Source organism: Physella acuta, unplaced genomic scaffold, assembly GCF_028476545.2.
Source record: "Physella acuta isolate Inbredline_101_S28 unplaced genomic scaffold, ASM2847654v3 ptg000913l, whole genome shotgun sequence".
Lineage (NCBI taxonomy): Eukaryota > Metazoa > Mollusca > Gastropoda > Physidae > Physella > Physella acuta.
The window spans coordinates 470,895-497,440 of record NW_026732430.1 but is presented as its reverse complement, the minus strand read 5'-3'; the positions used below and the strand labels follow the sequence as shown (position 1 = coordinate 497,440).

Here is a 26,546-nt window from a genome sequence, read left to right as displayed (position 1 = left end):
TATAAATTATAACCAATGGACCGACATTTTATAACCTCTGAAAAAAAAACAAGCATCAAATAAAAAAAAACACAATGTTTTAAACCGGTGTCCCTCCCTTTAATAACATGACAACAAGCTGTACAGTTTGACACTGACATGGTCCCACAAAACACTCAGAATGTAAATCAGATCTCATCCACACACAAGTGACCCAAGCACTGAAACAACTGTCTCTCATACACCAGATAACTTGCTGGAATTCATGTTTGTTTACATTTTGTGGGCTAGTTCACATCAGTCTCACACATTCTTACTATTTAATGCAGTCATACACAGGTAATCAGTTTTAATTTTGGTTGGTTAAAATTTACAATCGCCTAAGCATTTTAGTTAGATAACTTGTTTTAATGTAAAGACATCAAGCACACTGGAGCAACCAATTATTTCTTATTGTTTACAGTTGTAATTTTCACACATTATTAAAGCAGCAGATAATTTCTCTTTCTGAATTTTAACAGATATGTTAAATTATAACAAAACAGCAAATTTAAGAAATAATTAAAAACCACACACTTTTAAAAAATCAATAGCAAGTCAATAAACGGCAGCACAATAAGTGTAAAGGAAGTGTACATATTTGAACAAAATATTTTGTGCACAAAATTTAAATTACTCTCACTGGTATGTTACACAAATGATAAAAGAAAACACAGCAAAGTCAAATGCATCACCAAAAAGCAGTAAGAAATAAAGTTATAAGAACAATATTTGTTTTGTTTATCAATGCTCCACTTTCCAGAAGTGGTAGTTCAAATAAGTTTGGGCCTAAAAAAGAATTGGTTGTAAAGATGCCTCTAAACATACATACTCAGCAAAATTATCTCTGGAATAAATGTGGAATAAATGTTTCATGAAGGAATTCAGCATGGGGATTTTATATGGTACACAAGTTTGATGTAAAATTTATATTTAATTTCCACATTAAACATTATACAGATGAGACTATATTAGCTTTAACTGTATTCTAAAAAAACAAAGGGATGGAATTTAAAAAAAGCCATTCAGGTGTATCCACCTAATGAACTGACATGTTATTGTATAGATTGATATCCCTCACTTCAAAAAGGACAAGTCATTTTGTAGTATTATGTTCTTTAAGAAATATTTCTGCTAGTACTCATACAGACATTTAAACCCCCAGATTTAAAAAGCTAGTCTTCAATGATTTTGTAATACTTTACTATTTTATACTAAAGTATTTTTAATATGAAAACTGGTACCATTATGGGCTTTCAATTGATAATTAATGATGTTGAAAAATAAAAAAGTAGCTATGACTAGCTTTACAATCAGCATAGTAAAGAATGTAGTAGAAGGATCTTGATACACCAACATACATTTTTTGTTAAATATACAAATTATACAAGTTAAAAAAAATCCACTAAATAGTCCAAAATTTCTTGATAACAATGTAACAGTTCATAAAACTTGGTTCATTTGGCAAGTTAAAACAGCATGAGCGTTGATAATTTCTACCACCCTGAATAGTGAGAACACATTATGGCACAAAGCAATCAACTCACATCATATTACAAGAAACTAAACAGAACATCAAATAAAATGTATATGAACAAAACTGCTGTAAACCTAGTTCCTTTCTCTGAAAAGAAAGACTTTAAAATCTTGGCTCAATTTGACAATTATAGACAACAAATTGTGTGTAATGCCCTAGAAATCTTATCAAGGTTGTACAAGTTATAAATGCAGATCATTTTAATCTGTGATAAGCACTAACCAGTCAAACAAAAGAGAAAATCATTCCAATGAATGCTGAATGCTCATAGTTCTTCTTCTTAGAATTGTCAATTTTCCATATTTACAGCTGTATACCTTAGACAAATGTGATAAGCTTTCATCAATTAAACGAATCACACAATATAACAATAAAAGCAACATCAGCTGAATATTTTGTTATCTAAGTATTTTGTAAACAACAATTTGTAACAAATTTACTTCCCTTGTATATTATTTACACAACAACACTAGAGATAATCTCATTTTTTCACTCCGATAAAATGTATATGCTGAGACCATTTGATTCAATAATCATGCAATTAGTCTGAAAAATCTGTTCCAAAGTAACGGTCCCCAAAGTTGCCTGAAAAGCAATATGGCATTTAACCAGGGTTTAATTCACCAAAACTCAGCAGAAAATAAATGCAAGTCAATGTAACAACTAGCAATTAATAGAACATTAAACACATTTTCTTAAAAACAGAAATAGAGCACAAGACTTACCAATTCCAGGTAAAATATGGAAATCTTCGTTCATCTCTTTATCAACAGCTGTTGTCACAATATTTACTTTTGGGAATGCATAGGCTACAGTGTGAATACCTGAAAACATTTTCATTCATGGAAATTAAAAGAAAATAAAGCACAAAAATATATTTGCATCAATACAGAGCTAAAAAACATTTTTTTCTTTATAATGAAACAGAAGACCAACAACTATTTCAAGAAAAACTAACCTGACTCTGCCATCAACAGAGAACAGAGAAATATTTTTTCTTCAGGCACATCATGATCAAGCAACACACGTATGGCCATCATCGCAGCAGCACCAGTCGCCACTGTAGCATCCAGCAGGAAAATGTGATGATCTTTGATATCCCTCGGGAGACGTGTATAGTGCAACTGGACAACAATTATTTTTAATAAGGTTTGTATACACGGAATTTAATTGGAAATACTATATCGTCTGTAGATAAAAAGACTTACCTCTGGTTCACCAGTATCTAAATTAGTTTGAATTAGAATTTTCCCAATACTGACGTCCTTACACACTTCACACAAGGCTTGCTCCATTGTTTCACCTGCTCTTAAGATGGATACACCTGCAATCTGTAAACAATTAAGTAATAACTCTATTAAAACTCTTATAACAAACAGCATTGTTCTCCACTAGCTTGGTTATATTTTGATCACATTCCCAGCAGGAAGCTTATCTACTAATGGAATAATAACCAGAGAAATACACACCTTCTCCACAGCCAGTCTTCTACCCTTATAAGGAATGCCCTGCGGTGTATCTAACAAAACTTCCTGTAAAAAATGGAATTATTAAATACTACTTGTGACCATAGTGTTCAGGGATGATTGAACATTTTTATGGAAAATGAAGCCTGCCAGATACAAATGGAAGAAAAGGTGAGCCTTTGTGTACAACTTTTTTGATGTTTATTATTTTTCCCCCAAACATGTGTTAAAAAACCAACTTAAAGAAAGTGTTATCAAATGTATTGGTTCTATTCATTCTGTATTCGATTTGGATCGGTAGTCATGGGATAACATGCAATATGTACAGGTTGGGGACTGCGTGGCCTAGCGCTAGGGCACTGGACTAACCCGAAGTTTGAAGACTTTTGGGTTAGTCTCAGTAAAACGTTACTGAGTCCACCGAGCTCCAATGGGTACCTAACTAACGTTAGGGTAAACCAAGGTGGCTGGGCATAGTGCGGACCACATTATCCCTTCATATGCCGATGTCATTGAAACATATGAACTCTACTAAAACTGCCCCGCGTGTCTTGGGCACGAATGGGAAAAGATGTACAGGTGAAAGTGAATTATGGCTTGATGTCTTTTTGTAATACTTAAACATATTTTTCTAGAAACTATTTACAGATCTTTTAATATCTAGATGCCAAATACTACAAGCACGTTTTATTATAATTAATAATTTTAACATTAAGATTGAGAAAAATATGAACATTAAAGGAATTACAATTTAAATACAGTCTGAAGCAGTTTATATTGCCATTTAAAAATTAAAACAATGTTAGTGTGGATATAACAGTAGGTAAAATTTTATTTTGATCATTCAGTTTTTGATAAAGTTAGTTCTCTCAATTTCTATTTTAAAAACAATTTGCTTTGTTGATAAAACAATTTTTCCTCAAAATGGAAATTTATGCAACATTTAGATTGCTTACCCTGAAAGGCAGCATAGATAAGGCAAATTCAAAGAGTAATCTCATCAGACGCTTGGAATAGAAAATAAACTCATCACGAGAAGTTGTTTTGTCCCTACAAAAAAAAATGAAATTATAACAAAGTTCTCGAATAAAGTAAAGCTTAACATTTCTGACCTCAAAACTATAAAAAAATCTTTCTGACCTTATAAATGAATGTAGTCCATTAACTTGGGGAGTTTTCTCTAGAATGTGAAGTGTCCCTGGCATGGGCTGACCATTGTGAGCTGACTGCGCAAGCTTGGAACGTAGCTTAAAACCTCTCTGAAAACACATTAAACAATGAGCCAATAGCTGGTCAGAATGTAGAGCACATGCATGCTTAAGTATCTGGGTCTGATCCAGAACAGCAAGTCTATAGGATTTCCTGAGCATCCAGCTCTGATGGGTTCCTGACTCACATTGAGGAAAGTAAAGGCATCTAGGCATAGAACTGATCACACTGTCCCTCATATGCAGAGGTCTCAGAAACAGGTGAACGATACTTTAACTACCCTATAGACCGCCAGGTCCAAAAAAGTATATTTAACTTTATGAGCAGAGATGTAGCAAAGACACTTACAGCTTGGAGCTGATTATGAACATGTAGCACTATCAGGTTAATGGCTACATCGTTCTCCCCTCCCTTAGGCACAATGATGTCAGCAGATCTCATTGAAGGCTCAATGTAGTGTTCAAATGATGGCTTCACAAAGGTCATATATTGCTTAAGTACACCTTGGGGTTCTCTCCCTCTCTCAGCAATATCTCGACGTAAACGACGAGCAAGTCGAATGTCAGAATCAGTGTCAACAAAAACTTTCATATCCATCAGCTGTAAAAGAAAGGCTTGATATGAAGTTTTACTTTACTAGTATGAATTTTTTAAATTTGAAAAAAAAAAATTAACTAAACCTTAATGCAAACTATAGAAACAAATGAAAAGACATCAACTTAAATACTTGGTACAGAAACCTACCTTTAAGAGCTCTGCATTAGCGAATGCCATAATACCTTCAAAAATGACTACATTAGCACCATATATAATTTTCTGGAAAAAATAATTTAAAAGCATTTTAAAAAACGTGTTTAAAAAAAAAATTTATGCCTACTGAACCAGTAGACTGTCCTAACAAATGTTGCAATAAATAAAGAAAATACTAGAATAACTGTTAAAACACAATGCAAAATTATAATTAAAATAAATATGGTGTTCGTAAATTATTTTCTGCTTTATTTTTTATTATAAAAGAAAAGAAAAAGTTACTTTCGCAAGAATTATGAGGATTTTTTAAAATCTCTTTTTGTTAGTCTTGAGTTAAATATGAGAAGTGGATTTCAACTGGAAAATGTTCTAAACCAAAAAAGAAGTAACAAAAAATAAATTTAAAATCAGTGTTACCATTGTTTTTTCTCTTGAATGTGTCGCAAAATTGTAAATAGGAACATTGACACTTTTGCCTTCCTTAAGACGCCCAATTGTTGAAACCACCAAATCAAAGTCAAAAGCATCAGGGTGGTCAAAGTCGTATTCATTTCTAATGGCTCTCTCATGTTGCTCATGGTTTAAAACCTGGACAGATACAAAGTCATATTTTTTTTTTAAATGGCTCTCTCATGTTGCTCATTGTTTAAAACTTAGGGGTGGCTTGATTAAGATAGATACTGTTTCATTATCTCATTTTGTCAATGAATGTAGCCATTTACCTACCATAAAACTATTTCATAACAAAAATTAGCTCAATAACAGATTTTAGACAACTGATTATTTGACTAGGAATATAAAAAAGAAATAAAGCAAATATTTATTTTAATTACATTTCAAATTATTAGAAATTTCTATCCATTATTCATAAAATAGTGTTAGTAGCCTCAGTACTACCAGTAGATAGATGTTTTGGCTTAAGGCACACAACAGCTAAAGACTTCACATAAAGAACAGTAAAACAATTCTAGACTTTAACTCGATATCCAAATGAAGAGGCTAGTAAGTGAACACTGGGACAACATAAAGGGAGTAAAATTAAAATAATTTTATAAATACCTTGTAGAATGAGTCCATGCTGACCAAACTGACCCATGGGACATCCAATGCTTCAATTATCTTTCTGGCAACTGTGGTTTTCCCTGATGCACTTCCTCCACATAACCCTAAGATAATGAAGATGCTAAAAGTAAGGTCAATTTAATCAAAGTATCACAAAGTGAAAAAAAAAACATTTAAAAACAATTGATGATAATTTGTTTTACCTATAACAAAAGCATTTTTTAATTGCCCTTCTTTATTATACCAAGGGGGGCGACCAGCAGTATAAAGTGTTCTTCTCCCATGAGTGTGTAAAACTCTTGTTTCTTCTGGTTTGGCAGAGCCTGGGGGTGCTCTGATTCTCTTTTTAAGTGCAGCTTTAGAGGGGCTCTTAGGTGCCCTTGAGGGCCCATTAGGACTATGTGGACCTAAATCTGTTGTTATTGTCAGAGGGAGGATTTCACTCCCATCTTGGCTATCCATATCCTCTCCACTGCCACTGTAAATATCAGACATATATTAAATGTATTATACTGAAGAGTAAAAAGATTAACAAACGATTAAGGTTGATGCACATAAATATAAAATACCATTAAAGCTAGATGCAAATAAAAAATGTATAGGCCTATAATTAAAACCACTTATATTTTTAAATAATTTCAGTGTTTTTAAATTTTCACCATGTTAGCTAAACATGACAATAACACACAACCAGATCTATATCAAAGCAAATTAGTATTTGCGAAAATATGATTGCTATTACTAACTAGTCTTATTAAATAATGTGTATCTCAAATGAGATACATTACAATCAATTAAAAGAAACAAAATTGTAAGTTATTATATAATTCCCAAATTAAAAACAATAATCGCCACATCTTTAAAGTAGTCCTGCTAAAATATATAGTCCAACACATACATTTTTAATAAATAATATACAAAATTTGTTACAGAAATAGCTTACAGCTTGTCATACAAGATTTCAGTTTTTTCTGTATAATATTTTAGGCTGTAAAATAATAATTATGATAGTCATTAATAAGTATAAAGTGACATAAGTAGGCTAAACAGTAGTTTATTAAATAATGCAAAAAACTTTTAAATTCGGAATTATTGCTGACAACTTATCACTTTAAAATAGTTTTTGTTTTTTAGTTTACATTTAGGTGGCTAGCATATTAGACAAAAACTAAATGTGTTGACATGTATTTTCAGTCTGGCCAATCTAATATATTATAATAAAAATGCTATAGGCCTAGATGCAGGCCTAAATCATTTACATGTTTTTAAAATAAATAACATTTAGGTCTACATTGGGCTTGATAGTAATGTAGGCCTTTAAATAAAAAAAAATTGCGGTTAGAGATCGTCGGTGGTCACTCCCACCCCTCCCCTTATAAACCAAGCAATATTAGGGCCATTTTAAGTTCATGCAAGCTTATAGAACCATAAAAGTTAAATAGCCAATGTTGTCATAATAACCATGACATCATACTAATAATACAGAACACCAACTTAACTTTTTGACCTTTTCGATGGCGGAAAAAAAGTTTTGTATTTTAAGCAGTAATTAGAGTAACTTTACCAGTCCAGAACACCCTTACCCTGAAACTCCTTTCCAGTTTGAGGTACCTAAATTCGTTACTATTTGACATAAAATGAAAACAAAAGCATAGAAATAATCTCCAGCCAAAGAAGAATAAATATATATATTCACTTTTCCATTCGCATTATAACTTTTAAATATATTCTCTTCAGAACATATTAGGCCTATATTTTTTTCTGTTCTTTTTTAGCTCAGTTAAATAATCTTATATTGTTAACATTTTGTGTGCGTAGTTTTGTGTTTCAGTGCGCAGTTTTTTTTTTTTAATGCCAAAAATAATATAATTTATAAAATTTTCAGCCTCCTCACGACTACCCCCACCAAAATGTATTTAGTAAAGAAAATTGCATATTATAGGCCCTATAGCCTGTGTTCTTTGGTTTATCCCATTCAATTTCAGTATTTTTTCTGAAAAAAAAAAAACAACAACTAAACATTGTTTTGCTAAGACACAATGTTGGGACGAGGCTTTGCTTGTCCCGGTAACATATAAAAATGCCAGCTTACATGACAGGTTGCTTTCAATTGCTCATATCCCACTCTGTGGGTAATTCAATGGATCAAAATTCAATAAGAATGGACATATTTACTACCAATGTTTGAGCATAAAACCTTCAAATAACAGCTCAATTATTATTTAATCTAAGTGAGAGTTACAGAGGTGTACGCAATGATGCACGTAGTCGGGACAGGCAATTTTTAAAATTTCTCTGCCCCTGAGTAAGCTAGATAATTAATTTTGGTCTCAAAACAATCAACCCGTAAAAAATATGGTTTGTAATGGTGTATGATATGTGACAGAAAATTTTAATTAAAATTGTAATGAGAAAACTGAAAATCTACTTAACTTCAGTGACAGCAGTTTACTTACTTTAGGACAGGTCGTGGGATAAGCCTAACCTAAATATTTAAATTAAACTTAAGTAAATAGGCCTAGATATAGGCCTAAGATTTAGTAAAATTTATTATTTTTGTTCTAAATCTAGCTAGATATCAAGGTTGAAGATTTAGAAAAATAGGTAATCTATCGTTTTAGGTATGTAAAATCGCCTGCGGCTAGTAATGTACGAAAAAGTTACCTCATTGTCAAGGCTTTAATAGAAGTATATTGTAGTTTTAATTAATAGTATATTGTGATATATTTGTGTCAAACATTATAGATAAATGAATAATAAACCTAAATCAATTGCTAAATATATCAATATAGGCAAGAAATTAAATTTTAAACAGCAGTGTTTGCTAGCAGGATTTGCTATATAAAAAGCGGCCATCTGTAAGTTCGAGTGGCTTCCCCTGAATCTTGCACTATAAGTTTACAATAAAAAAAAAAACCGAAGTAACTACGCGTCTCGCAGAGCGTGGCCCTTAAGGAATAGACTTCGCCTCTCGCAGGTTGGATTTGCCATCTTGTAATTGAAAATGCTTACTTTTTGCATTTCTATCACATCTGGTGGTTGAGTCAACAATCCGGGGTTAGCTCGGCCGGTACTATTTTTTTTTGTTTACATTTTTTTTTCATATTGAAAATATGACGTAGACTATGATTAGTTTTTTTTAAAAATAAAATTTCCAAACATCGTCACCGGCATGATTGCTTGCTTGCCTTAAGTTTACTATCCAGTGAATGGAAAATCCCACCACGGCCCACAGCCGGCGAGGTCACTGTGCGTTCAGCAGACCTAAAGCATATGTCATAGAATGAACACAAGTTCACGAGATCATGTCTTCACTTCTCTCTTCCTCCCACCCCCTCAAAATGTGAAATAATTAGGCCGATGCTAGCCGGAATAAGATACGCATGCGCAATGGAGAGAAACTATGACTTGCCTTCGCTGCGATGTTTTCGATGGTACTGCGCATGCGTGTGTTTACAACCGCAGAACCCTAACACCAACCCTAACCCTAGGTCACTGCGCATGCGCAGAGCTATCTTTTGCCGACTAAGTGGAGACGTTGGGGAGAAAAATCTTCCGAGTAGAGGAGTTTACACTTTTCGGACACACACCAAAAATTACGTAGGAGCGAACACTTCGTCGGTTTTTGGCTCATAGAAACTTTAATTAGCATGTCTCACGCGAAACCACGGCGCCTGCACGTAAACTGTTCATTTATGAACACTTCCGTGTCAAGTACTTCCGTTTCCTTTCTCAAGAATTATTTTTAGAAATTTTTTAACGTTGCATGGTACGCACATTTCTATTTTTACACCAGCCGGATGAAGTGACCTAGGGTTGGACTTAGGGGCAAAACTTGAACCAATCAATGCTTAGCTAAAAGGTTACACTATAAATAGCTTCTATATATGTATGGAACATCGTAAATGTCAAGGTTAATGGGTTTTTTTGTGCTTGAACAATAAAAAAGGGGTGTTCGCTAACTTATTTGGCCTTACATGGGAGCGGACAGCAACACAAAAATATTACTAAATAAGAATTTAGAGCATAAAAGGGGCTGGTTATTGAAGGGAAAGGGTCAAAATAAGGTCAAGAAGGCAGTGGAATGCAAAAGAGGAGGGGGAATCATGTGACCTGGCTGGCTTAGCAGCGTACTGCGCGAGCCGCAATGGCTGAATGGGATGAACTTTGGGAGTGTGGGAAAAAGGTTTTATACTATTAAAATTACCTCACAAACAATCAATAACACAATATACATGCATATAATATATGTTTTTATTCATTAAATTGACTTTAAATTATTCTAAATGAACAAAAAGTGCTATGTCCGATGACGGGTAAAGGTGTCCGAACACATGTAAAACTGTATTATATGTGTTCGAACACACGTTAAGACCCCCCAGTCACTATAACAAGAATAGCTTAAGTTAGGCTGTTTGATGAGAATTACAGAATGATTTTTTTATTAAAAATGTATCAATAATAGCTAGAACACTAGTAAACTAAGCTAATTTAGCATATTTTAACTTTCTGTGCAAAGTCATTATTACTGAAAAAAATTCCAAAGTCAGGTCAGCCTGTGGCACCCTCCACTGAACGTGACAGAAGGAAAAAAAAACTTCACCCGTGACCTTCATTAAAACAGAATTTGCTTTTGTTTTATTTTTATTTTTGGTAAACATGTGCTTAATCTTACCCAATAAGTGATAAAAATTTGAAAATTAATTTTAATTACTGTTGTAAAGTGAGATAAACAGCTTAATAAACACATGCTTTCTTGAGGGGGTGTGGCACATCGCAATTATAACTTTATATTTCTGTGTTTTATGACTATATTTGTTCACAATTAGCATGCTATGTTTTTTAAATTGATAAAAGGTAAGTATACCAAGTTACAAAATCCGCAATCTAACTTTAAAAAATAATAAAAACGATCATCAACGAAGAAAGCGTAAACATTCTATGGATGATATTTCGAGTCGACCCTTTGAATCCCGGTCAGATCGTCCCCCCGTCGTGGCCTCAACCAACCGGCGGGCTTGTTGCATTGAGTTAAATATAAACTCAAAACAATAATATAAACAATCTCCTTTCAGTAGGTCAGGCCACATACCAGGCACACACAGTGTTGTGTGTCGTGCCTTAACCAAAATAAACTATCTCCCTTCATTATCATTAGATATATTTAATTAGTTAATTAATTAATTAATTTGCTAATTTATAAAATTATGTATGATGCTATAGCAGTAGGTAAGTTAGGGTAAGTTTATTTTTTTAAACTATATATTTGTACTATAAAGAAACAGATTTGAAACAGTTTCGTTGTTTCAATACCACCCTCTCCCCTTCTTGAACTCTAAGTTAAACTTTTAACCCCGTTCGTAGAGACGTGCGGTATGCTGTGAGGCGGCGGGTGGGTAGGGTATATACTCATTGAAGAAAAAATCCACCGCGGTGCGTGTTATTGGCCTTGGGCCTTCGGTGACGTTGTTGGCGTTTGCTGTGAGGGGGAGAGGGGTGTGTGTTATATCCGTTAAAAAAATCGCAACATAGTATTGGCCTATGATGACGTCGGCGCAAGCGGGGAGGGGGGGGGGGGGACAATTTTTTTTTTTAAACCAAGAACTAGGCGTTTAAAGGCTGTAATGAAAATCAAGCACTGGTATAGCAATAAGGTCGAATTTAACGAGTGATGCTTGCTGGGTCTATCATCATACGATTGCTTGGCGATGGGAGTCTCGTCAAGCTCAGTTTACATGATTAACAGTGAACTATTGGGATGCTGTCATGCACAAAGTAACAGCTACCAAATGTAGCACTTAAAACATCGAGTGCATCCCGCTCATTATAAATTTGAAATACAAGTTATGGATTGTCCAAAAACTTGGACTGCCAGAATATATGCATTGTATTATAACATTAATCATTACGATATAACTAAAATGTGTATCCAAATATTTTTAGGCTAACGGGATCTGCATTTAAATAAACAAGACCTATTAGGCTACTTTTGCATGATAGCACAACTACATTTTTAGATTTCATAATGAGTTGCCTAGTCGTGCATTAAATGGCTGTACTCAATAACAATGAAAAAAAATGAAATGCCGGCTTCAAACTTCAAGCTATGATTTCCCCGTATTCTTCTACTAGAAATATAGCTCCGTTGTTTAAATGACCTCACCCTCCTCCTCTCACCTAGTTCAATTTAAAGTTACACTTTCAACCCCGTTAGGATGCGTGAACTACTGATGACATAACTATTGAAAAAAACTGTTCTGGTGTTAAATTGCCCTCCCCTACTCGCAGCCCTTAACTTTGGGGCCATACACACCAGGAAGGTCTAGGTCGGTGTTGTATCTCGTGCAAATTTACTCACAACACGACTACACACTATGGTTGTATCCAGGACTAAAGCTGCGACACTCGCATAGAGTTGGATTTATTCGTTAGATCATTGTGCTTCAAATTCTGTTTCAATATTGGATTAGATGTATATAATGTTGGAATTCGGTTAGTTTGTTATATTATATTTATCTAAATGTCGTGTACCATCAGAAACTAAATTGGTTGACAAGACACATGTGTAGGCTAAAGAATGACCTCTAGATCGAGCCAAAGATGGCTGGTTAAGGTTGACAAACTGTGGTTTTCAAATTTCATGGTGATGCTTTTCTAAAGGATTTTATTTTGTGCTTTCTTTGGGATTATTTTGTGTGATGTGATTATTCAGAAGTAATTTGTAAGTAGAAGCTTTTCACATCCAACCATTTTAACAGTTTGCGATTGATCTGCGGCCGGGCTGATTAATTTACATTTAGCGAAACAACACACTACACGGCGCCCTCAGGCCGTTGTTTCAGCATGCCCTACTAGTCAATTATAGACAACTTTAGAATCAATACATAGAGCCAACACACCGATTTTTATTTAATAATCTTCAAGAGCCATTCCTCTAGGGTCGTTATTTTCACGAAATTGTCGTTTTCCATTTTGTTGTCAAGAAACTGGTATTTAGTTCACGAGAACGTATGAAAACCACTCATGCGTGACCGAAATCGTCGATTGGGTGCCTTCACGTGGTTTGACACGTGTTGACCTAGGCCATTGTTTACATCCAAAAATCACCCAAAACGGCCTTTTTTCGAAAAATTTGTTTGAAAAAATGGCTAAGTCCAGTTTTAAAAAGTGTCATTTTCGGGCCCATTTTAAAAAACGTAAAAAAATCCGAACTACACGTAGAAAAAAATGGCTTTTACGGCCCTTTTTAGCTCCAAAAACGCGTCGCGTGACGTCACCGTGACGTCAGCCGCCAACCAAAACGCGGAGAAAGCGCGCGTTTGATTGGTTGGCGGCTGACACTATGAAATCCTCTAAGGACGATTCGAATGGTATACCCATTCTATTTTTAGGTATGACATAAAAAACAGTCATAAATCTAGCCAAATGATTGGATTCTTGCGCGGCACACATTTTCCCGCGCCTCGTTTTCACCAAACAAGAATATAATAAAATGGCATTATTACTTACACCCTCAAAAGCATTGTTTCCACCCTAATTATATTAAACAATTCTATTTTTATTTGATAGTAAAGATGATATACAAATTGTATATTACAATAAAGTTATTGTAGAACGCACCTGCTTTTAGTTTATTCGACTTGAAACGCAAGCTAGGTCAGCGTGACTTTCTCTCGACTGCCTCGTTAAATACAAATAAAGAAATTAGGTCAAGCTGCCATTATTAAAATGTTAATTATTCGCCCCGTAAATACATGGGCAGTTTCGAGTGAAAATCTATCCGATTACGATACAATCCTTAGTTTTAACTATCATGTACTTCATGAGAAAGAAATGATTCGATATTTTATATGGCCGCCCAAAACACGGGTGCTTCAAAACCGCGAGAACGAGATTTCACGAATCGAAAAACCTAGCTTAAGTTCTATGCGTATGAATACAAAATGACACACACATTATTAAAGTAGAATGGTTGCGGATAGATATGATACTTTTTTTTGTTTTCTATGTTAAGCGGTTACTGAATGAGACCGCATGGAATTTTTACGTTGCGTTTTTTCGCTATGTGTGTCCGAAAAGTGTAAGCTCCTCTAGTCACTTCGAAATAATTATTAAAATTTAAGGAGTCACCTGTTTTTCACATTACTAGTCGCGGGCGATTTTACGTAGATCTCTAGACTCTAGATCTACCTAAAACGATAGATTACCGAAAAATATCTAGATCTAGAATGTTCTAAAATCTGACCTGAGTTAGATTCTACACTCACTGTACTGTAGTCTACAGTGTAGATTCTAGCTAGACTAGATAGATCTAGAAATCTAGATCTAGATCTATCAAAATAATCGTCTAAAAACTCACAAAACTGTGCTTTCTATTTCTATCTTATCTGGAATCTAAAATTCTAAATCTAGATTCTAGTCTACCTGTCTGATGCTGAACTTGTCATGGTTTGGAAAATCACGTTATCCGTCATGTTTCCTTCTTTCATCTAACAACAAAAACAAATATAACATGTAGGGAATGCCAGTTTTTTTAAACACTTTAGGCCAATTTTTTAATTCGCGCCATGCTGGTTAGTTAGGCTAGTAGACTAAACCTTTACTATTTTTCAGCGGAAGTAGTCTTCAGCCTATGTCGGCAATTTAAAAAAAAAAAAACTAGGTCTAGTTATTTATAGTTTAATCAAACTATCACGCGGCGAATACTGCTTAACTGGTTGATTGGCTAGAAAACATCAGCAGACAAATTTGTATTTGGTCTCTAATGACTCTATCTGGGCCGACATACGTGACTAATCTCATAGCACCACTTACATAACTGCGGGTGAAATAGAATTTCAATCATATATCTAGAACTCTCAATTTACTTCAAGATGATTACACAAATTATTCGAATTGGAGGAGAATGGGCATACTCACAAATGAGTATTTCTAATATGTTTTTCTTTGTGTTTATACTTGCGGCAACGCTGTTCCTAATGCTCGCCCTACGGCCTCGGAGGAAGGTATTACACTTATTACAATTATTACAGTATTACTATTTACTAATTTACTATTTACTATTTAGATATAGATTCTAGATCTAAGTCTACTATTTTCTAGATAAAAAAATCTCTAGATTTAGATTCTAGATCTAGATCTATCTAGATTCTAGATTCAAGTATCTAGATCTACATTCTACAACTAGCAACTTACTGCTCTATAACTCTATAGTATAGGCTGCAGACTACAGCTCCCGGGCCCGTTTTCTTGACCACGAATATCTCGCATGCGTTGTAGTACGCTTTAATAGAAGCAATATGTAACATTTGAACTCACAATGACCCCAAATCGGTTTTCCCTCTTGCTGGGTTTGGAGTGGGGGGGACTACGACGACGACAAATCTCGACAAGCTCATAGCAATGTTCATGCTATGACGTATGCTACACTCCTACACTGTTCACATCTAAACCAATATGAACTCACAGTGACCCTGGCCAAACCGTGTCGGTATTTTTCTTGCGCTGACGAGATAACGTGAGCGGGCGATCAATCGAGCAACGATGTTTATAATTGGCGTTTTTAAAAACCTAAATCTAGACAAAAATATATAATCTATTTTTTAAAAAAAACAATTAATAAAAGACACTTATGCAAACAACTGTATGGAATGTTAAACTTAGATAAATACACTTTACTTCACGCAAAAATGAGAGCTTTTATAGGTTCCGATCCCGTTACTGATCGAGAAGCGGGAGATACTTCGTTCTCCACTCGACCACGACGTCTTGCGATAGTTATACACTATTTAATGATTTTGTATATGCAGCTAAAAATAGGTTATTTAGAAATAGCAACACTAGAACTAACGCTAGCTAATCCGCATAACTAAATACAATAAAAGACAACAAAATACAAGCAAATCCACAAGAAAAATAATATACACAAAAAAGGTATAATTAACTATAATTTCAATACAGGTTGTACAATAGCGGCCGAGGCTATTGGGACCCGGGTCCGAATAGCCACTTCCATTTTTAAAACTAGATAGATAATAATAGATAGGGGCCTATCTATAGTCGTTAATAGTGATCTAGAGTCTAGATGACGATGTAGTTTAATTTACTTTTTACATTCTCATATTAGTTAGAATCGATCTAGAACTAGATCTAGTATTAGGTATTAGTAACTTGGCTCAAGTAGGCAGTATAGTTCAAAATAGTTGAGTATAGTGTAGCACTGTAGTGTAATCTACCCAGCCAAGTTCAAGTAACCAATCCAATGGCTTTTTCAACATGATTTTTAAAAAAAAACTCATTTTAATGATGAGTGGCACATCACTGCAAGTAGGTAGTCCAAACTGGCGAAAAAGTGCGTTTTAGGGTCAGTTTTTGCGGTTTTCAAAAAAAAAATTTCACTACTTCTAGTTGTCCTATAAGAATAAAAATTATATGTCAATAAAGTTTAAGTCTTTATCTGTCGTAATCTGGTATTTTTATATCTGTAACACATGTCTGAATGTGTTTTATATTTGTTTGAAAAGTATCAGTTACGTCAACAAATTTCACCGTTTTGCGTGTACCGATCGACCCCACACTGTTTTATTTGGTCGTGGCTTCGCGACGAAGCATCGTAGAAGCATAATCTTAATGTCATTTTAAAGATCGAATTCTAGGCTATCGTTTGATGTATAGATTGAAAAAATAACTTGTTTATTTCATTTAAAAAATACAGATTTTAAACTTTAAATGACGATATATACACGGAAACAAACTAATTCTGTTTCAATTTTTACACCGATGTAAAGTTCAGTTTTATAACTACTTTGTGTTGTAAATTCAAGTATTTCTGATTTACGGTCGCGAAGCCGTACCCCCAATAAACATATAACCCTCGAGTCGACTTTCAGCCCCGAGTAAGTTGCTCACCGAACGGTTTTAAAGGTTGACGACCGATGATGCTAAACGGATTTTACCCTTGCTAGAGCCTTCAAACAAGTTGTAAGTATCATTTTTAAAGTTTCATTTCCATTTTAATAAATGAATTTTAAGTTTGAATGTCAGTTTGGTTTAATTAGTACACGTTATTAATGTAAATTTGAACGCTTCAAGTCCACGGTTTTAGCGTGTGAACTACGCTTGTACACAGGGTGTGTTTAGACGTGAAGCTATTTAATTCAGGACATTCTAGGGACTTAAAATATGGATGCACTTAAGGGCATGGGCGGGTGTACTTTTCGTCATAAATCCACTAAATCATCGATTTCCCACTTTTACTTGATCTATACAGAATAACCATCGTTGAATCTAAAAATGACATTGTTATGACCCTGAAAACATTATTTATTTATGAAAAACCGGGTTCAAAGTAGTGTGTTCAGGGTAATTTGTTCACTTTTTCGGTAAAAATAGCCATTTTTCGACCTAGAAAAGTACTATTAGATTTTGCGGAAGCCTAATGTGTTTCATATCAATGGAAAGGCCGTGACCTCCTTTCTTTATTTGTTCTAAAATTAAAGGACCAATCAAAATACCTATTTTAATGTGATTATTTTTCTACGTCATAAAGTTGTTTATTTTACTCAGTCGGGTTTTTCCGGTATGCAAATTTTTGACCTCAATTTTTTCATTGGCATTCAACGGCGGAAGCTAGTTAGCGATTGGTCGTTTCGCTTCGTAAGTAAACAATCCCTTAGTTTCAGCGCGTTGCTAAGTTTGATCTAGTTTTGTTTCTCTAAGCTTCTGTGAAATACTTACATTATTTTAACATATAATTATTTAAATTAAATATACTTTTAACAGTTTAGATTAGTTTGTGTGAATTATCATAAGCAGTCAGACGATTTAATTTGTTTCTCTTTCGATAATGGGTAGAACAAAACACTCGCTAAAAATAGATACACACATCTAACGAATTTACTAAAGCAAAGGCACATCCGAATGCAACTGATTGCATCTACCTCTACTCAATCTAGCACTATTCAGACAAGCACTGGTGCAGATGTAATATGCACATTTACTAAGAAACTGCGGCAATGTAAGACAGTTTTTACAGACAGAAGAAAGCACTGTTACATCTAGTATGGTAGTGCTAATTGTAAACAACAGCCATGCAGAATTATTGTCGACTGTGATTTGCTTCTTGATGTTATCAATACATTTCCTTGCCCAGAGTGTAACTGTGATGTAGTGGCTACTATTGATGAAAAAAGTGTAAAGGGTTTGCTTCAAGCATGGTGTGGCAGTAATAAAAATGTTGTAAACCGTATGTATACAACTGCAAAAGAATCCAGAACAAGGCCATTCATAATAAACAAAGACATCGTCTTATCATAATTGGCTTTAGACATGAGACCATGCAAAATATACTGCTGTTTCTGCGATAGCATAATTCAGTATTGGGCCCAGGCATGCTATAGAATTGCTGTCAAAAGAAGGAAACCATAGTCGAAGACTCAGTGAAGGACGCCAAAAAAGACGCCTTCGCAACAGCTTTACTACAGCTCTAGGTACAACAAAGAAAGCCAGAAAAAAAAGGAAACTAACAGCTGAACAAGCTCAGAAGAAATATATTCAGCAGCACCATACTTCAGGCAATAAATGTGGTCAATTTTAGTGACATACAGCTGTAAATTTTCTTTTTTTGCAACTTTTTGTTGGTTTTTTGCGTTTTTCTCAGTTTGATACTTTTGTGTACAATTAGTGAAATAACTTTGTTAATAATTATCAGAACTGAACTAAATTTGCTCCAGTTACTCTGTATATATGTTCAAATAAAACTGATAGAACACTTTTGGAAATTTAAAAAAAATTTTTTTTTTATTGTTGAAATAGTGAAAAAATTGGACGAAATAATGAAATTTTAACAGTGATGTATAGGAAAAAAAAGTAAAAAAAAAACTATCGTCTTTTTTGAAAATGTAATCTATCAGAAGTGTTAAACACATGTGTCTTCAGACTATATTAAGTTTTTATGAAATTTGTACAAACCATTTTTGAGTTATTTCCATTTAAAAATCGTCAATAAAATCCAATATGGCCGCCGTCACCATGGCAACGGAGGATTTAAAAAATTAAAAAAAATATTTTTATGCTTATCTCTTTGAGTTATAACTATTAGCCAAGTATTACATCTTTAGACTCGGAAATAAGGAAGTTGGTACTCATCACCCGCCCATGCCCTTAACTATTAGATGCTAGTGTTTACTAATTCTTTAAAATCTATTGACTGGGATCAATGATAGGGTCGTATTACTACAGTTTATCTGGACTATCACGTCAAAATTATGAATCGACAAATTCAAAATGGCCACCAGACTATCCTGGTTACTATGTGGACGAACTCAATTATTTACAGGGAACGAAGGTTAAATACTTATAAAATATTAATGAAACACAAAAGAAATGTATAATTATAATAACTATACATTTTTATCGATTTATTTAAAACAAAAGACACTAAATTTTAAGGACTAATGTGATTAATTTTTTTTATTTTCTGTTGTGTGCTCTGATTCTGATTCCCCTGCTAAATAATGTGAAATGGTCTGCACCAGTCTCCGTAATAAAATGTACCAGATCAATTTTTAGATGGTGGTGCAATTTATTAAGATTCTACATGTTGTGACTTAGTTTTAAATGTTATATTAGTTGTAAGTGTAAGTAGTACTAGTAGTATTTCTCATTATTTATTTATTTTATATGCATATAATAGTAACAATGAAGGACAGTTAAGTTGTCCTATAGGATGTTGAGAACCACAGTATGGCATCTTCATTATTGGATATCTCAACCAGTGTGGCACAAGCAACGAATATTTCAAATTTCATTCAGTAGAATTACTCTTAAAAATATATATAAAGTATAAATTACTTTTAACAAAAAGGTGTTTTCAGGCTTTTTCATATGTTTCCAGTTATAGTCATAGGACAAATAGTAGGCCTACACAATAGGCTGGTAGTAAATTTAATTCTATTTTATTAATCACTAAATCAATTGTTTATTCCATAGCTGGAGACATTTACAGTGGCCTATCCAGAACTTTCCTTACAAGGGAAGGGAAGAAGGCCAAGACCCCACTCCCCCCTACAATTCCCAAAACATATTACTTACTCTTGATGCTCCACAAGATCAAGGTTGAGGGAAACAAGACGTACAAAGATGTGGAGTTGTAGTTTTAAAAACTGTTCCCCCAAAGCAGTTATCAACCGTATAGGTTTGAAAAGAAACCAAAGCATGTGGCATCAACTGCTGCATCACTTGTAGGCATCACGTCTTTATTAAAATACATTACATTACATTTACTCTACTAAATTTTGATTCTGTTTCTCCTGCACTAGATAACTGTGGTATTTTTTAAAATAATATTTTAACTCATGTGATTTTTGAAAATAATTAACACATTTTTCCACGTTGATGTTACCAACACAATAGTTTTAGAGTTATTCCAAAGCAAAAAAAAAAAAAAAATTGAATTTTTTTTTTTTTAATGAAAATAAAAGTGACCAAAACGCATTTTTGTCATTTTCAATTATTTTTTTACCTTAGAAAGACTCATTTTAGATGACTGAAAAAAATTGGGCATATATATTACAAACTTTGCAGCAACTTTACCAATTTCTACACTTCTATGTTATTTAGTTTAAAAAATATGGGTTCTCAAAAATGGCACTTTTTGAAAATCAGTTTTTTACCAAATTTTGCTTTTTTAAAAATCGCATAACTTTTTTATTTATTGAGATATTTTTATAAAATTTGTGGCATAGACCTTACAATTAAAAGTTCTTTCATGACATACTCACTCCAGAAGTCTGCAATCAATAGTTAATTTCAGTTTGGACTACCTACTGCAAGTTCAGACTTACTATAAAAAAATTTTTAAATAGTAAAAGTAAAAAAAAACAAAAACTAAACTTTTAAATTGACTTTAGTTGACAAAAAAACGTACTCACTAGGACACTAGGTGACGTGGTGTTTAGATGGTAGAGCTTTCTATTGCCAACTTGAAAGTCTCGAGTACATAACAGGTTTGACTCTGAAGAAGTTCCTGACTCCGCCCAGCTCAGATTTTTACTTGGGAAGCCAAGGAGGTTGGGCATAATGTTGACCATACTATCTATTCATATGCTGAAGTCATTAAAGCAGATAAGCTCTATTTCATATCCCCGTATCTATTTTGGGCACAAATGGGAAACAATGATGATACTTACTATTGACTATAGGTTTGTACATCATTTTGACTGGTATAGTGATATGCTGCAATATATATGTGTACTATTTAACATATTCGATTATTGAGATTTAAGACCCAGACTTTTTTGGAACTAATACTAGTATAAATATTAAATATTGGCAAACTGACCAGTCAGTACAATGCTGCTTATTTGTAGCTTTAGTTTCAGCAATAAATTAGCCCATTAATGCCAGCAATTCTTTTTGAAGTATAATTTTTCCAATGTACACCTACCAATTTTTACTTAAATAATGCTCATTAACTTTACCTGTTTTATTTTTTGTAGTATGTTTGTGTCAAAAAGCCTACAAAAGTTTTCTCCAAAGATGGTCCAGAAGTTATTATTATTGGATCAGGAGTTGCAGGTTCTGCCATGGCTACAGTCCTTGCTAGGGATGGAAGGAAAGTCACAGTAATTGAGCGTGATCTGAAAGAACCAGATCGTATTGTTGGTGAACTTCTTCAACCAGGAGGCGTTAATGCACTCACAAAATTAGGTTTAGGGGGTGAGTTAAAACTTACACTGAATCTCCTTTTTAATAAATGATTTTTGAAAAAAGTTGCACTTATTACATCGTTGTGACATAATTTTAAAAAATTTGATTTATCAATCCTAATTTTTAATTTTTCAGATTGTATAAAAGATCTGGATGCACACAAAATCAAAGGATATGTTATACATAATTTAGAAGCCAAAGCAGAGGTAGTTGTACCTTATCAAGAATATAACAAAACGGAAGGAAATGAAGAAGTGAATTCAGAAGGAACAGCTTTTCACCATGGAAGATTTATAATGGCTTTAAGGGAAAAGGCTAAGAATGAGCCAAAGTTAGTTCATTTAAAATTATAGAAGTTAGCTTCAATTAGTAGTACTACTAGTACTACTTTTGTAATAAAAATAATTTTAGTTAGTGTGCCAGGGTGGCTCAACAGGTCAAACTTGGTAGTAGTGGCTGAAAATTGTGCTTATGATTGGAGATTCTGACACAATCACTTGAGAGGCTATAATATAACAACTGTTCTGCCCTCAAGCATGATAATGCAATTTATAGAAAATAAATTATTAAAACCTTTGGAAATACTTGTCTGACTTGTTTAATTTTTTTATTTTTTAGCGTGACATACATTGAAGGAACTGCATCCAAACTCCTGGAAGAGAATGGTGTGGTCATTGGTGTACAGTATAAACCTAAAGACGCAGAGGACACAAAAGTGAGTTTCTAAAAGTGAGCCTATTTTAGTTAGTGAAATTCAGCTTCATCATAATGTAATTGCTATAAAATGTTTCTTCTACTGCAGGAAATCTATGCACCTCTTACGTTTGTTGTCGATGGTTGTTTCTCAAAGTTCAGGAAAGAGCTGGTTAAAGAACCAGTTCGTGTTAGTTCTCATTTTGTTGGCCTTCTCATGCACCACTGCCCTCAGAAAAAGAATAATCATGCAGAACTAGTGCTTGCTAAACCCAGTCCAATCTTAGTGTACCAAATTTCTTCTGATTCCACAAGAGTGCTGGTTGATATTAGAGGAGTGATGCCCAAAAACATCAAAGAATACCTGCTAGATTCTGTCTGTCCACAACTTCCAGGTATAGATTTCACAACTAATGGTTTAAAAGTTATGAATTAATAAATCATGAATAATTTTTTGAGTTGCTTCAACAAGTTATTTATATGTTGACTACTTATATGGATATTATTTATAATTGAAATACATTTTTTTTAAATTTATCATTGCAGAGCACATACAAGAGCCATTTAAAGATGGAGTCATAAATGGAAGAGTAAGGAGTATGCCGAATAGCTTTTTACCACCAAATCCAATTGAACGACCAGGTGTTCTTGTATTGGGTGATGCCTACAACATGAGACACCCTCTAACTGGTGGGGGGATGAGCGTTTGCCTCAATGATGCTGTCATCTGGAGAAATCTTTTAAAAACCATTCCTGACCTCACTGATTATGAATCAATCATTGACGCTTTAAGAGTTTTTCATCGCTGTAGAAAAAATAACCATTCATTTGTAGTCAACGTCCTTGCTCAAGCCTTGTATGAATTGTTTGCAGCTGACAACAGTAAGTTTAATGTGTTTATTACAAGAAGTCAAATTAGCTGAAATTTGAAATAATTTACCAGTACTATTAGTTAATTGAACTTTAAGCTTAGATGATACTTTAAGTTATGAATTTTCATGTCTTAACAGCCCATCTAGTTAGCATGAAGAAAGCTTGCTTTGAGTACTTCAGACTGGGAGGTGAATGTGTAGCAGGCCCTGTCAGCTTACTTTCTGTGTGAGTACATCCATCTTGAAACATAACTGACATACACTGTATGTATAACAGACAACTACACCAATATATTTTTTACTTTCTTCCAGTTTACAGGATATTGCCAAGATTATTTTTGCTAGTATCACTGTAAATAGTAAAATGTTTGATGTTATACCATGAAGTCTTGCCATTCTTATTACAAGAACCTCTACTGTTGTTTTATCAAAACTGAATCTGTTGTTTGTTTCCCCAGCTTAAACCCCAAACCACATGTGTTACTTGGACACTTCTTTGCTGTGGCCCTGTATGCTGTGTACTTTGTGTTTATATCTGAACCACTCTGGGCTTTCCATCGTGTGCTCTATCGCTCCGTGATGATCCTTTACAGTGCGTGTGGAATCATATTTCCTCTTGTATGGGGTGAAACCAAGTCACTATTGTTCACATAGGCAGATTAGCATGTTTTTAAACTGTGAGCTTGATAGTTTAACATTTGAAAAATGCATAAGTCAAAAGTTTCCATAACTTGGTCATCACATAGACTTTTTGTATGAGCTCTGTTCTGTGGCTGCGGAACTTCTTGCCATCACTGCTGTGGAAACTCATCTACTTTATGATAAATCTATATAAATTATATGGACGGAACAAAGGTTTTCAACAGATTTTTATGATGAAACAAATAGAACAAAGCTTTTTAATCAGTACAAAAAATGTTCTGCTATTCTTAAAGTTTTGTCAGCAGGTACTTCTCAAATGCAGCATTATGTTGTCAGTAAGTCAGTTTTTTATTATTGTTTTTACATCATTTGTCTCACCATCATCAGTACCATCTTGTTACAAGCCACAGATTAGAGTATAAGTATTTTACATTGTCTGTTGCATTTAACTTTTTGTCTTTTTTATTATGTTCAAATATTTCTGCTTTTATTAAAGTGAAAACTGTATTGAATAACATTCTGAATCATTCATTGCAATGTTTTACAGTTTTCACCATTATAAGTTAAGTTAAAACCTCTAAAAAATTTTGGATATAAAGTAAAGCCATGTGCTTGAAAATAGTTAAATTGTGTTAAAGACTTAATTCTATTGCTAGTATGCTATGTTTTTGATAATAGTTGAATTATGTTCTTTAGTATGCCATGTACTTGATAATAGTTAAATTGTGTTAAAGACTTAATTCTATTGCTAGTATTATAGTTGTATGTGTGAAGTGAAAAGTTGCAAGACGTATGGTAGTGATGTGACGTTCAGAGTTTCTAGTCACACAGATAGCATCATTTACATGTACATTTTGTCCTGTTTTCAGCAGTTTGTTTAATCATTTGTGTAAATTATTACATTTTATATATTTATAAAACTTAACCGAACTTTTTAATAACTACTTTGTGTCACCTACATGACACCATTGCTGACCATGGGATACTTATCAGGATATGGTTAGTTATTTTAAAAGAAAGCTATCATTATGCTATAAATTTAAATAAATTAGAAGTATTATTGCATTGTGAAGTTAATCATTTTTCAGAACAGTCAATCAAAACTGAGTTCTCTCCCTTGCTACAAAACTGTAAACTAGAATAAATATTCGTTCTTCTTTTAACAAAAAAAAAAACACTATGATTTTTTAACATCTACAATTTTAATTATGTATTCAATAGATGAATTATTTAATAATGCAATTAATAAAGCATTGTATTCAAATTCTGGTGTACTTTACCAGCTACACCACTTTTTGTGTGTCATGTGAGAAATATATTCATACTTATGACAATCATGTTCTCTGTTTTCTTTAAGAATTTTATTTTGTACAAATATTTTACATTTATCATAAAATGCAAACCAAAGTCTGGAGGTCTGAACAAAGTATAAGCCACTACATACAGGAGAAACTTCCTCAATTTTAAAATGAATTTTAAAAACCTTACACTTGTGACACAAGTTATTTACAAGTTTGAATTTACTGTTACAGACATACATACAAAAACCGTTATGTTTATATAAATGTAAAGCTGGAAACTAACTTAAAATCTGAGTGCCTTAGTACAAAAAACAACTATTTGACTTGTTATCTATAGGTACACACTGGGTTCTCACTGGTAGGTCAGAGAGATGTAAACAGTTTTGTTTACTGCTCTATCTGTAGAGTCTGTACTAGATTAGGTCTCAGGTCGTGACCAGTACGCTGTGACATGCCTAATGAAGAGTGAGCCCCATTGGAGGCTGTGGTGCAGTAGACCTAACTGTCCACAACTTGACACCATGGATTGCACAAAATGTTGTAATGTTTAAAGTGTTGGTCCGTCAAGTTTTTTGACACACCTAGAGCCTAGCAGGGACGGATTAAGTTTAAGCGGGGGTCCCCGACGGAAATAATTTGCGGGCCCTATAATATCTATGTGTGTGTCTGTTACATGAAAAACTGTTGAACAATAAGTAAACAAATGCCAATAAAAATACGCAATTATTCTAAGAAAGGAAATAAAATGTCAACTGATGAGATTTTAGCAAAAGATTGTGTACACGCTTAACATATGTATCACGTGGCTCTCTCAGTATTATCTATACGACTGAAAGTTGGCTATCCACACAAACATAAGAAAAATAAACGAGTCCAAATCCACCAGGTTCGAAGGCAGGACCAGATCTATATAGCACATACAATTAAAACTGACAAAAAATGACTTTTTGAAAAGCCCCTGTGTCGTCGACAGAATATAAAAGAAAACAAAGAATCTTTCTAACCATCCTACCCGAGTTTCTTCCAAGCATCTCTTCGGGGGGGGGGGGGGGGGAGTCTAGCGTTGGGTGCAGACCGCACCGGGTGACACCATTTACGGGGGTGACACCAAGGCAAACAATTACAAAAAGTACAGAAGAAAAATGCTTTTTTGCCTGTTCCATTAATGATTAATTATTAAAGTTAAATAGTCTTTTATGTACAAATCGAAAATCATTACAAGAGTGTGGAGGTGACACTATGACGTAAACCTGCTAAATATAGAGAAAACAATGCTTCACGCAACTGT

At 33.8% G+C, this 26,546-nt stretch overlaps 2 protein-coding genes and 1 long non-coding RNA gene across 5 annotated transcripts; 2 read left to right on the top strand and 1 right to left on the bottom strand.

The window, feature by feature from the left end:
• Nucleotides 1-83: 83 nt before the first annotated feature.
• LOC131953207 (uridine-cytidine kinase-like 1) lies at nt 84-15,755 on the bottom strand. Of its 3 annotated transcripts, none has more exons than XM_059316286.1 (14): nt 15,721-15,755; nt 6,986-7,030; nt 6,246-6,520; nt 6,040-6,146; nt 5,398-5,568; nt 4,975-5,046; nt 4,579-4,830; nt 4,162-4,280; nt 3,978-4,071; nt 3,025-3,087; nt 2,764-2,886; nt 2,514-2,679; nt 2,281-2,379; nt 84-2,140 (listed from the first exon to the last, which is right to left on the bottom strand). In XM_059316286.1, the coding sequence occupies exons 3-14, from the start codon at nt 6,502-6,504 to the stop codon at nt 2,097-2,099; spliced, it is 1,569 nt and encodes a 522-aa protein (XP_059172269.1). In that variant the 5' UTR covers nt 6,505-6,520; nt 6,986-7,030; nt 15,721-15,755; the 3' UTR covers nt 84-2,096. The 3 variants fall into 3 exon arrangements, with proteins under 3 accessions (XP_059172269.1, XP_059172267.1, XP_059172268.1); XM_059316284.1 differs by lacking the exon at nt 15,721-15,755 and adding an exon at nt 14,467-14,666; XM_059316285.1 differs by lacking the exons at nt 6,986-7,030; nt 15,721-15,755 and adding an exon at nt 14,467-14,666.
• LOC131953208 (squalene monooxygenase) lies at nt 14,697-25,285 on the top strand. The gene is made up of 8 exons (XM_059316287.1): nt 14,697-15,047; nt 21,540-21,759; nt 21,886-22,081; nt 22,369-22,465; nt 22,553-22,838; nt 22,990-23,325; nt 23,454-23,541; nt 23,774-25,285. Exons 1-8 carry the CDS (start codon nt 14,916-14,918, stop codon nt 23,967-23,969), a joined length of 1,551 nt encoding a protein of 516 aa, XP_059172270.1. The 5' UTR covers nt 14,697-14,915; the 3' UTR covers nt 23,970-25,285.
• On the top strand, nt 16,955-20,287 carry LOC131953213 (uncharacterized). The gene is made up of 2 exons (XR_009388607.1): nt 16,955-17,022; nt 20,032-20,287. It is a non-coding gene; the product is annotated as an uncharacterized LOC131953213 (long non-coding RNA).
• Nucleotides 25,286-26,546: the final 1,261 nt, after the last annotated feature.

What these genes read in the sequence shown, in the direction of transcription:
- LOC131953208 (XM_059316287.1), top strand. Translation starts at nt 14,916, where the DNA reads ATGATTACACAAATTATTCGAATTGGAGGAGAATGGGCATACTCACAA. An exon ending in ATTGTTTGCAGCTGACAACA is followed by an intron (nt 23,326 to 23,453) that starts GTAAGTTTAATG and finishes ATGTCTTAACAG; the next exon opens with CCCATCTAGTTAGCATGAAG. An exon ending in CCTGTCAGCTTACTTTCTGT is followed by an intron (nt 23,542 to 23,773) that starts GTGAGTACATCC and finishes TTGTTTCCCCAG; the next exon opens with CTTAAACCCCAAACCACATG.
- LOC131953207 (XM_059316284.1), bottom strand. Translation starts at nt 14,531, where the DNA reads ATGAAAGAAGGAAACATGACGGATAACGTGATTTTCCAAACCATGACA. An exon ending in ATTCAAGAGAAAAAACAATG is followed by an intron (nt 5,047 to 5,397) that starts GTAACACTGATT and finishes TATTTTTTCCAG; the next exon opens with AAAATTATATATGGTGCTAA. An exon ending in TATCTATGCTGCCTTTCAGG is followed by an intron (nt 3,088 to 3,977) that starts GTAAGCAATCTA and finishes CATTTTTTACAG; the next exon opens with GAAGTTTTGTTAGATACACC.